Source organism: Pseudomyrmex gracilis, unplaced genomic scaffold, assembly GCF_002006095.1.
Source record: "Pseudomyrmex gracilis isolate BER0280 unplaced genomic scaffold, ASM200609v1 scaffold_59, whole genome shotgun sequence".
NCBI classification, from domain to species: Eukaryota; Metazoa; Arthropoda; class Insecta; order Hymenoptera; family Formicidae; genus Pseudomyrmex; species Pseudomyrmex gracilis.
The window spans coordinates 713,818-725,018 of NW_018020643.1; the positions used below are offsets into that span (position 1 = coordinate 713,818).

General features: G+C 38.9%; 1 protein-coding gene across 3 annotated transcripts; it reads left to right on the forward strand.

Annotated features, from left to right (window-relative positions):
- The first annotated feature begins 1,857 nt into the window (after positions 1–1,857).
- On the forward strand, positions 1,858–10,962 carry LOC109854096 (EH domain-binding protein 1). Of its 3 annotated transcripts, none has more exons than XM_020426862.1 (18): positions 1,858–2,208; positions 2,695–2,902; positions 2,981–3,162; positions 3,306–3,517; positions 3,608–3,743; positions 3,844–4,074; positions 4,380–4,569; positions 4,714–4,877; positions 4,959–5,181; positions 5,337–5,507; positions 6,361–6,450; positions 6,607–6,720; positions 6,839–7,033; positions 7,117–7,266; positions 7,394–7,611; positions 7,678–7,866; positions 7,965–8,092; positions 8,290–10,962. In XM_020426862.1, exons 1-17 carry the CDS (start codon positions 2,105–2,107, stop codon positions 8,044–8,046), a joined length of 2,859 nt encoding a protein of 952 aa, XP_020282451.1. In that variant the 5' UTR covers positions 1,858–2,104; the 3' UTR covers positions 8,047–8,092; positions 8,290–10,962. The 3 variants fall into 3 exon arrangements, with proteins under 3 accessions (XP_020282451.1, XP_020282452.1, XP_020282453.1); XM_020426863.1 differs by having other exon boundaries at positions 5,337–5,498; XM_020426864.1 differs by lacking the exon at positions 5,337–5,507 and having other exon boundaries at positions 1,859–2,208.
- Positions 10,963–11,201: the final 239 nt, after the last annotated feature.

Here is an 11,201-nt window from a genome sequence, read left to right on the forward strand (position 1 = left end):
CGCGCGCGCGCGCGCACTCTATCAGGTCCTCTCGTAACACGGGGAACACGCGTATGGGAACGCGCGCACCTATATGATGAACGTCCAGAAAGTTGCACTAACTATATGTAGATGCGTATATATATATATATCTATACACATGTATATGTGTGTGCGTGTGAATGTATGTATGTATATATATCGCGCTTAGTACTGTTTAATATCACAGACTGGTTTTCCCTTCTACACGGTATGGCGGTTTCGGACAGCGATCGACGAAGCCTCGACTCGGAACTGCGGACGACTCTCGGGCGGCGTGCACCTTCTTCTCTCTATCTCTCCGATCGTTTTGTATCTAGGAAATGCGACGAACTGCGTAAGAACGTTAAAGAGAGAGAGACGGAAGGAAAAAGAGAGGAAGAGGGAGACGGGGAAAAAAACTCGTGTGTGTGTGTGTGCGGTGTGTCGCGAGGATGAAAAGAATTTTTCACACTCGGGGGGGAGTTGAGAAACACACGCAAAAAGCTGTGGTGCGCGCACGTTGGTCGTTGAATTTTGACGGGTTCCCCGCACGAAAATAATTCACGCGAATATACCTGCGTCGTGTGTCGCCGAACGCAGTTCACTCATCTCGCGTGTCACACACTCTCTCTCTCTCCCGACGGTCCGCGATGTGACGATACCCCCGAGCCGAATCGATCTCTCGCGGAAACAGAAAAAAAAAAACAAAAACGATCCGTGTACACACAAATTGAACACGCACACGCACACGACAACCGAGAGCCTTAATCTCGCTTTCGCGGTGCTGTGCAAAAATAGAAAATGGCGCAAGTGATCCCCACTTTCGGCCGATGCTGTTTCTCAGTCGCCACTATGAACCGTACTGCGATCCCTCGACGCAGCAGCGAAACGTATGTGTCCACAACCGCGGAGAGTTCAAGTACGAAGATGGAGCTTGCGACGGCGGATTCTGCGGCAGAGAAGAGAAAAGGAGGAGAGAGAGAGAGGGGAGAGAGATGGCCGCCAATATCACCAACAAACGAGCGCTGTTATCGGAAATGATGGTTATTGGCATTGTGCGAAGCTGTCACGAGAGCGCTCATCCGTCGTAACGTAATCCGTTTCGCGTGATCGCAAAAAAGCAGAATATTGTTAACGACAAATAGATTAAAAATTATCCGCTGCTTTGGTATATCGTGGATCAATCGATGGGTCGATTGATGTGCGTCACAAAAGAGCCGGTCAAATTTACTAGGTTTCGACCAGAGTAAAATAATCCTAAGTGTCTAGTGAACTCTTTGAGTTGCTTCGTTTGATTTTGCGACAAATATTTTACCTTGCGGAAGATTTTCGCTTCCAATTGTTGTTCCAACATCAAGACTTTCGTCTTCTTCGTTATTCCGAAGAAAGTAACATGAAACTGATCTAAATTGTTCCTCGATAACGCGCAGAAAACTCGATGCGAAAATTCGGATCGAGAGCGGATAGGAATTCGACCAGTCAGGACAAAGAAAAGCAATTTCGAGTTTAGCGAAACACTTGTCCTAAAGAGAGAGCCTCTCAGGGAGAGAGTCGCGAAACTCGTAACGTCACATTCGCTTCTGATTGGACAGAGGATAAAGCCGTCCAGTGAGGTCACGAGTTCGCGAGAGGACTCTCTCCCTGAGAGGATCTTTTACACCCGTCCTGAAATGGTCAACTTCCAATCCAATCTCGTTCCGTCTTAAGTCGAGTTTCAAAGACGCTTCCCGCCTCCGATTGGTCAATTCGTATCCGCCTGAGTTTTTTCGTGCGCGAGCGGCGTGATCTTCTTCGGCCAATCAGAAGCGTTAACGCCAGCTCGAGGTCGTCCGCGAGACGCGTAGTCGCTCGTCTGTCATTGAACATATGATTGTGCCTGAGAGTGCGCGTTGATAGGCAAACGTCAATTACATCGGATCGGTGAGTGAGTAACAAGCGATTTACACTTTATCGCTTTGATCTCAGTCCGCGGATTACGCAGAAATGACGAAGCGCGCATCGTTCGCGCGTCACCAGTGAGAGAACATCCTTGCGCGAGCAGCGGCGTGCGATCTCGAACGCGCGTGGAACAATCGTTCTCCAGAAACGAAGCGCGGCCTCAGACATGAGTTCCGTCTGGAAACGCCTGCAGCGAGTGAACAAGAGAGCCGCCAAGTTTCAGTTTACTGTTTCTTACCACGAAGTCACTCTAGAAACGACAACGAAATGGTGAGCGTTACTGTTATTTATTGTAACCGCGTCACACGTTCGGGAGCATCAAGAGAGCGAGCCAGACAAATGTCACATTTTTTTTCTATGACGCAAAGTGTTTGTTTATTCCGGAAAGTATCGGTCATCACGTTTGATAGACAAAAAAAAGGAGTTCAAAGGTTGTTCTTTTTGTTTTCCAATGACTTGTGTGTAATGTACTTGTACAGATTTGAATATCACAAGTGTCCTTTGAAAAAAAGATAAAAAATGATGTTTGCATAAATTTATTTATAATAATAATATAATTTTGTCTACTGTCTTCTTTTAAGTGATTCACATTTTCTTCAGAAAAAAGATTGTACACATTCAAAATAATTGCACGTTATTTAAAAAAAAAAAACTTACTACTGACAATTAATAAAGTATTAAAAAAAAGTAAAAAACAGAAGATTAAAATAATACTGCAATATAATTCTAAAAATAAACTGTAATATAATTCTATAGGAAACCAAACAAACTGAGTGTTGTTTGGACAAGACGCAGCAGAAGAGTTAGCACAGAACCCTTGGCATGGGAGCCAAGTTTGAGTGATCCTTTGAAAGGTGTTATTAGCTGGGCAGTTCCTGACAATCATACAGTTTCTGTGACACTATTTAAAGATCCAAGAACACACGAGCTAGAAGACAAAGATTGGACATTTGTTATTGAAGATGTATGAATGATGCTTGTCTATATTTACAGAAGAGTGTCTAACTGAAACAGTTTATCTACAAAATTTATTTTTGTATAGGTGTCGTCAACAGGAAAAAGGCGCCATGTAGCCGCAACTAATATAAATATGAAAAAGTATGCAACCCTAGAATCTAGTCAGCAAGAACTCAAATTAGATTTAAAACCAACTTCTAAAAAAATTGTTAGTGCTAATCTTGAATGCACGTTATCATGTGTGTTTCTGCGAGAAGGCAAAGCAACGTGAGTACATTGTCTCCCCACTCAATTGTAACTGTGTTGTACATTCAACTTAAAAATTCTTGTTATTTAGATTCTTACTTTTACATGAAAAAAGTTTTTTACATAAAAAAAATATATATATATATATATTTGTATTTGTCCAGGGATGAAGATATGCAAAGTATGGCCAGCTTAATGTCAGTTAATAATAACAGTGATATCGCGCCATTAGATGATTTTGATAATGAAGACATACCTGAAGATGTTGAAGAAGTGTCTGTAAAGAACTTGGACGAGATCTTAGATATTTCAACTCAGTTAGATTTAATGACAAGCAGTATCACTGAAAGTGAATTACCTAGCACTCCCATAAGCGGTAAGTTCATTTTTTTATTCTAGGAATTTAGATACTTTACAAACTAGTTTTAATGTGATCCTTAATAGTAAGGAATTGTACTTTTAACAGTGGCCAGCTTATCAAAAGATGACACGACTCCTGTAAATGATGGAGAACATTTTACGCGAGATATTAGTCTAACGGGAATTGGTGATTCTTTGAAAGAAAAATCACCTGTGAAAGACAATATTGCAGTTGAAAATGAGTATGTATTATATTTACAATAAAATTTAAATATAATGTTTTATAAAAAAATATCAGAATAATGTACAGTTCGATTTGTTGATTTCAATGTTTCTGCACAGTAAAAATATTGAACACAGTGCAATGAGACTTCCGCTGCAGCCGTTGGATTTCAAAAAACTCGACGCGAATGTTCCAAGACTGAAGGAAATTACTCCCGGACAAGATTTGTTAGAGTGGTGCAAGGAGGTCACCAAGGACTATCCTGGAGTCAAAGTTACGAATTTGACAACATCTTGGCGAAATGGAATGGCGTTTTGTGCGATTATTCATCACTTCAGACCGGATTTGATGTGAGTAGTTCTGTAGAAATCGGGTTGTGATTTTCTGGAAAAATGTCAACAAACAACTGTGACACAATATATGCCGGTTATATTTCATTCGCATGTTCCATTAATAAACACTTTGAGAGATCGTTATTGTTTTGTGTTGACTGTCTCGTGCCAACATTTTGAAGATTATTTTTGAGTTGGTCATAAATTTTGACGCATTTATATCCAAGTCGCAATATATCCAACAGTCATTCAATAATAATGATAGTAATAATAATTTGAACATAATCACGCAATAAACGTGATCAAAAATAAAATGATTGTAGAGACATTGATACACTGTTGCCTCATGACGTAAAAGGCAACTGCAAAAAAGCTTTCGATGCGGGCGAAGCTCTAGGCATTCCTAGAGTTATAGAACCGGCAGACATGGATATATTAACTGTACCTGACAAACTAGCTGTGATGACATATTTGTATCAATTGAGGGCACATTTCACCGGTCACGAATTAGAAGTGAGTTATTGATAAATTGATAATTTCTCATCTAACGATTTGGTTTATCGATTGTTGTTCTTCTTTTCTAATGCTATATGCAACACTACTCACCGCATGGTATGAACCGATTAATCCTCGTGTTATCGTTTTGCACCTACTTAGGTACATCAAATAGGCAAGACAACAGACGAGTCCTCGTACATGATCGGCAGATTTAATACGGACAACAACACGGACGTGAGCGTCCAGCTGTTCGGCAAAGAGATCATTAATTTACGAAAAAAGGAACAGATCGATCAGAAAAATAACAAAATGGACAATCGCCGGTAAACGCATTTGCAAATTTGTCATAGCGCATTTCGAGAAGAAATGTGATTCGCATTTCTCTCTCTCTCTCTCTCTCGTAGGTCGAATCCATTCGATAACAAGAAGGACGACATTTGCATTGATTCGATCAAAAACAAACTTCATCTGAGCTTGAACACCGACAGTCAAGATCACGATCAGTGCAACAAGGACAAATCGCCATCCAGCGTGAAAGAGGTCAAAGATATCATACTGGCCGGGTCAAAGAGCATTCTCGGTAAAGTGTTGTCGCCGACCAAAGAGAAGTACTCGTCGAGAGAGAAGGTACGTTAAAGCGTGTTTTACGATCACCGAGAACCCGAGATCAAATTTCCCAATTACGTCTGATCGCGAGACGTGTTACGCATATTATATCCGACGGCAAATGTTTCCGCGCAAATTTCTTTCGTTTTGAAGAAATCAGTACCGATTTACCGCAGAGCAAATCACCACCGGGAGTACAACAAACGCAGCAACGTCCTATACTTATGACACGTCGGCAATTAACCGATCCGTTCGGCTCCGACGACGAAGAGGATAACATACAGATAGTCGACGACAAATGGTCGCAATCGATCTCGATTACCAAATCGCAAACCCCGGTCCGTGATGTCAGTATAAACGAAATTGCGCAGATTATCGCTTTTTACACATTTCCTCTGTTACATCCCGCTGCTATTAACATAATAATTGGAACTATAACGCGCACCTTGTTGTGTCTCTTTCTTGTTATTTCTCGGCCAATTATAACAAAGCGCTGTTTGAACATCAGTTTCCTGTGACTTTTATTTTGTTCGTTTAAATACTGGCAAGCAGGTTTTTTAGCCCTTCTTTTTGTCGGCAGGTAATTTGTGTTTATAATAGTACATACATGCGTGATAATGAAATAGCATATACTGCATGTAAATATGCATGAGAGAACTGCGCATCATCTATTTCGCGCGATGCACGGAATGTATTATAGATTTGTTTTGTATACAGGCTGTCTATTGTAAGCTTTGCTATCTTTAAATCTTCGCCGAATTTAGTTACGACAATTTCATTCGCTCGGACTCATATGGAGAAGCAAATCTAAATGAATTTTTAATTTTAGTAGCCAATTTTTTTATTTTTCATTAACTTACATATTAATTTCATGTCAAAAATTTAAACATTAAAGCGTTTCTGAGAGAGAAAATAATTTGCAAGATAATACACACAAGGAAAGAAGCAGATAATTATCTGCAAAATTTAGTTTGTTTTATTTTTACAAGCTTTGAACTTTGCAACGTTTCTATAAATAATGCAGGAAATTTCACATTGTCGCTTCAATTCTGCGTTTAGTTTATTATTACTTTACACAAATCTTGACCTAGTATTCTTGACCTAAGCAATGTAACAATAAAAAAACGCTTTGCGATAAAAAATACTCGATATGCAACGAAGCTCGACAAAAACATGCCTTCTAACAACATTTCTTTGTAGGATTCGATAAACTCTGACGATCGAGGAAGCCGAGGTAGTTCCGAATGTCAAGGTGCATCGTCGCCACATGGAGAACAACGTTCGCAACATGTAATTAACAACGTTTGCTTTTAATGTCGCTTTTATAAAACGTAATGCGTCAACATGCTCATACGCCTCAGTAAAATCAGAGTTGAATTAAACAAGAGAAAATGTTATAGTTGTTGATAATTGCATCTAGTTTATATTTTCTCTTTCATTTATTAGCCATTAGTCAGCCGACACGATGAGTTGCGAGAGCGTGCAAGACAACTCTTGGAACAGGCAAGAAATCAGACAAAACCAGTCGGATTTGGTTCGGCTGCGATCAGTCCTGTTGAGGTTCGTGTATATGTTTTTATTTACAATATTGCAGATAATATTCTGTTATAGACTTTGAGAAAGTCTATATACTTCATGATTATGATTATCTATTTTTTTTTTTTTTTATGCTTTGCAGAACGATGATGAAAGACAACAGCAATTACGAGAGAGAGCAAGACGGTTGATAGCGGAGGTAAAAATGGGCGTCACTGTGACCCCGAGTCAATTGAATGACGACAACAACAGTGACAGACGATCGATAGACGATCAGAATAATAGTCCTAGACGAAGCATTACGCCTTCGACCCCTGGTGATAGATTGAGTATAAAGGTTCGTACGCACATACATACGTACGTGTGATAAAAAAAAAAAAATTTATGGTGTACGAAGTATAATTGACCTCTTTATTTCAGTCTGAATATAATGGGAACATAGTGGGAAATACGAGTGTGATGGACGGTGAAAAGAAAACCGGTTCACCTTTGTATTCGTTCTCTAAAATCATAGAAAGAATCTCACCTGAGAAAGGAAGTCCTGATAGAACCGCGTACACACTTCGTGGGGTATGTAACTTTTACAATTAAAGAAACAAAAAGAAAGAATGCATTAATTTTAATTGTTCATTATTATTGTGAGATCGTTTGTATGCCAATAATGATTTCTTTGTCGTTTCTCAATGACGCCATTTAGTTGGGCAAAGACATGACATCGTACATACAAAATGAGCTCGAAGCGCTTGAGAGAGAACAGAATCAGATTGACATACAGGCCGGCAAGCTCGAGAAGCAATTGAGAGCGGCCATGGAAAGCGATAACGAGGACGAAACGGAAAGACTGATGTCCTTGTGGTTCACGCTTGTCAATAAAAAGAACGCGCTTTTGAGAAGGCAGATGCAACTGAACATACTGTAAGTGATTAATTAAATCGACATTGTTATTTGCAATATATATACACGATACATTTGCTTGTTTAGAGAAAAGGAAGACGATTTGGAACGACGATTCGAGCTCTTGAATCGGGAGTTGAGAAGCATTCTTGCGGTGGAAGATTGGCGAAAGACGCCCGAGCAAAAAATGCGTGAAAACTTGTTGTTGGAGGAGTTGGTATCGATTGTGAACAAGAGAGACGAATTGGTTCATCATCTCGATACGCAAGAAAGAGCGTGAGTATGATCGATGCGTGATTTTTATTCTTTTCTAAAAATAGTTGAAAAGATCGCTGAGAGTTTTATTTCTAACTTGCTCTTTGAACAACGTTTAGCATCGAAGATGACGATGAGATAGAACGCGACTTGTCTCGCGCCGGACTGGCTCAACGTAACAAAAACTGCGTTGTGCAATGAGGAGATAAATTATCAATTGCGTTGATTTCAACACTATTTTGAGAAGGTAAGATTATATCAGGAAATATTTTGAAGGTAAGATTATATTAGAGAATTAAAGAGCGATGCAGAACATATGCACTATTGAAGATGCAATCCAATCTATTGGATTATTTAGTTTGTTTAGGTTTTTGATCATTTTTTACTTGTCGAGATATACAAGATGTGGTAAAATGCAAATGTGATACACGAAGACTTTTACAGGCATGACCCATTTTGCTGTGGAGTTGCCAAAGATTCGACAAAATTAGACATTGGAGAGTTAAGTATCAATTACGAATAGATCGTTTTTTTTTTTTTTTAGGAGGATTTTTGTTTGTCTTACTATATATCTATATGTATCGCGCCAGTGAAATCTATAGCATACTGAAATTTTCACTCCAATGCTCAGAAACGGATGAGCGTTTCAGCGTCAGTATAGAGTTGACTGTGTTAAGTAGATATTAATTCAGGCAAGATAGAACAATACTTCATTTCTTGTTTTGAATATGCATTCGCCCGACAACAAAGAAAACAAAAACAAAATTAAAATTGAAAAAAAGTATAATTTTTAAATATAACCGAGCGAGGTGTATATCGAGCGGGTGAACCTTCTTACGTTAACGAGCAATCGATCATTAGATCGACTTCTTTCGTGTAGCGAGTATGTGCTTTTCAAGTGAAAATAAATGAAACCGAACAATATTCATCAAATAATGCGAAGAGAAAACACTGAGATGCGAAATACTTCGCAATGAATAAGAAAAAAATAATTGTTTTTAACAAGAGAGATAAGGCGTTGTGAGAAACAATTGCAAACGTGCAAAGGACTTTCGAAAGAACGTGCATTGAACGACAAAATTATGTTTTGTGACGGGATTCTATTAAATTATTTGACATTGCATATTGAAATATTCTGTTTCTATACGAATTCACTTAATGAGCGATCAGAGGATTTACAAGAGCAGATATTGCGACGGAACGCAATTAGTTGAACTTCAGATTCTTAAATTAGCGCGAAAAGTTTTATTTCGCGGCTTAAATAACCACACACGTGTTGTGTTGTTTAATGACCAAAGAAAGGATTGCGAAGAATAATAACTTAAAACCGTGTACCAAGAAGAAACAACAACACATTTGATTTATCTGATTCTAATAAATTGTCTAAGTTAACCCAGTGGTTTTTAGTAGCTGGCGAGTGCTATATATATTCTGTTGCTTTGTAAGGAACATTAAAAATGGGCTATTGTGCAAAAATACACGAGGAATATACATATATAAAAAGCAATGTATCGTAGCAACTATATCTCGCAATGTTACCGATCGATTCGCGAAGAACAAATTTATTCTTTGTGAAAGGTAGATCACGTTGTGTATAGTTTCCGGACTTGCAATAGTCGTTCTCTCGTCGAGCATTCGCATGTACTCAATTTGTGCCATATAAACATTGACATACCTTTTATTATTTTGCTTGCGAATAGACTTGTTGCGCGCGCGCGTGTGTGTGTGTGTGTTGAGCGCAGAGAAAATTATGATAAATCCAATAATTTTCACCATGGGTATGTCATTGTAAAAACAAAAAAAAAAACAATTGTAATATTTAGTAGATCTAATTCTCCTTATTATGTGGTGTAATTATTATGTAAGATATTGTGTTAATTGTAATTTTTTTATATATAACAAGATGCGGTGTGTCGTTTTTCTATAAACGGTCGGACTGGTGTTTGCGTGAGGAGGAAAAGAATATCCGTTCGTTCGAAATTTGTTCCGATTCATATTCGGCCTAACGGGGATCTCTCACGAATGTGGATGGAAAAAATTGTGACAAATACTCACACATGTGTTTCGTGTGTTCATTAATTTTTTTCTTATGAGTGAGTTAGTAAAACTGAATACACAGTCACATCGCGCGAAGCACCTTTTTTTTTTTGTCTATTCCTCGTCTCATCGGTGTAAAGTTACTCAGCTTGCAATCTGCCAATTTGTCGTCGGATGTGTAGCGTTTGCTCGTCAATCTTCCGTTTCGAGTTAAGTTTGACGGATTTTCTCGCCGAATCCCGCCGTTCGTGTCTCGGTGACTTGGTGTCTTAGTGCGACGTCGGGATTTGTCGGATCTGTTCCCGAAACACGAGAGTTTTTTGTTTGCCAACGTAGACGGAGGGGATCTTGATGCTCAAGTCGAATTTTTGGTGTTCAATTTGTTTTCACGCCGCTCACAATTTGTTTAACTGGGGATCTTCTGTTAGAGTCGCGGAAACAAAACAAAACGAAAAAGATCGTATACACAAGTGTTGCAAAATGATCTCTGCTCCGTTAGACCGAATAAGTCATCATCCCCTGCGGAGTTCACAAACCCGAAGAACAAACAGATTCGAAATTCAAACTTGCGTCTCTCTCTTTCTCGTATATACTTATACAGTAACAATAGGTATTTGTCTTTCTGTCGATACGTTTCGTGATCGTGCCACTTTCGAGCGCATGTAACTGTCGATTCCAAACGTACGATGAAAAAAGAAAAATAAGTTTAGCAATAATTTATTATATATAGTGCCTATATATGAATGTACTTGTGTACGTTTGTAAAACCTATACAGCACACACGGAATGAACCTTTAATTTATTTTGTCTATGTTCCACTGCGAAATATATCAATAATTAATTACTACCGTAAAGATAACTAATTCTTGCCAATGCTACGGTCTTTGTGGAGATTGCGCCGATTCTATTATTTTTTTTCTTTCGCCGTATGATTAGCCGTGATGTGATTGTGCGCGAGCGAGCGAGCGAGCGAGCAAACGATGAGAATGTGTATCATGCAATATATTCGCCATTTAATAAGAAAAAGACTTATAAAGCACTGCAGGAAGAAGTAATAAATATATGATGTTGATAATATTACGGAGTGTCTTTTTTATTTTTTACGTAAGTATATCATTACACGAAGGGAAGCGTCAAAGACGCTTGCGTGTGGGATGAAATAAGCGAGCGGAAACAAAGGAAACACGTTTGCTTCGAAGTTCGAAGTTCAAACACGAGAAAACCGTGCTCGAGGTACGCAAGCTCGCGAGACGTTTGCGTTGCACTCAGTCCGCGTACTGTCCACATTTAAGAAATACAGTAGTGCCTCGCTAATGTGC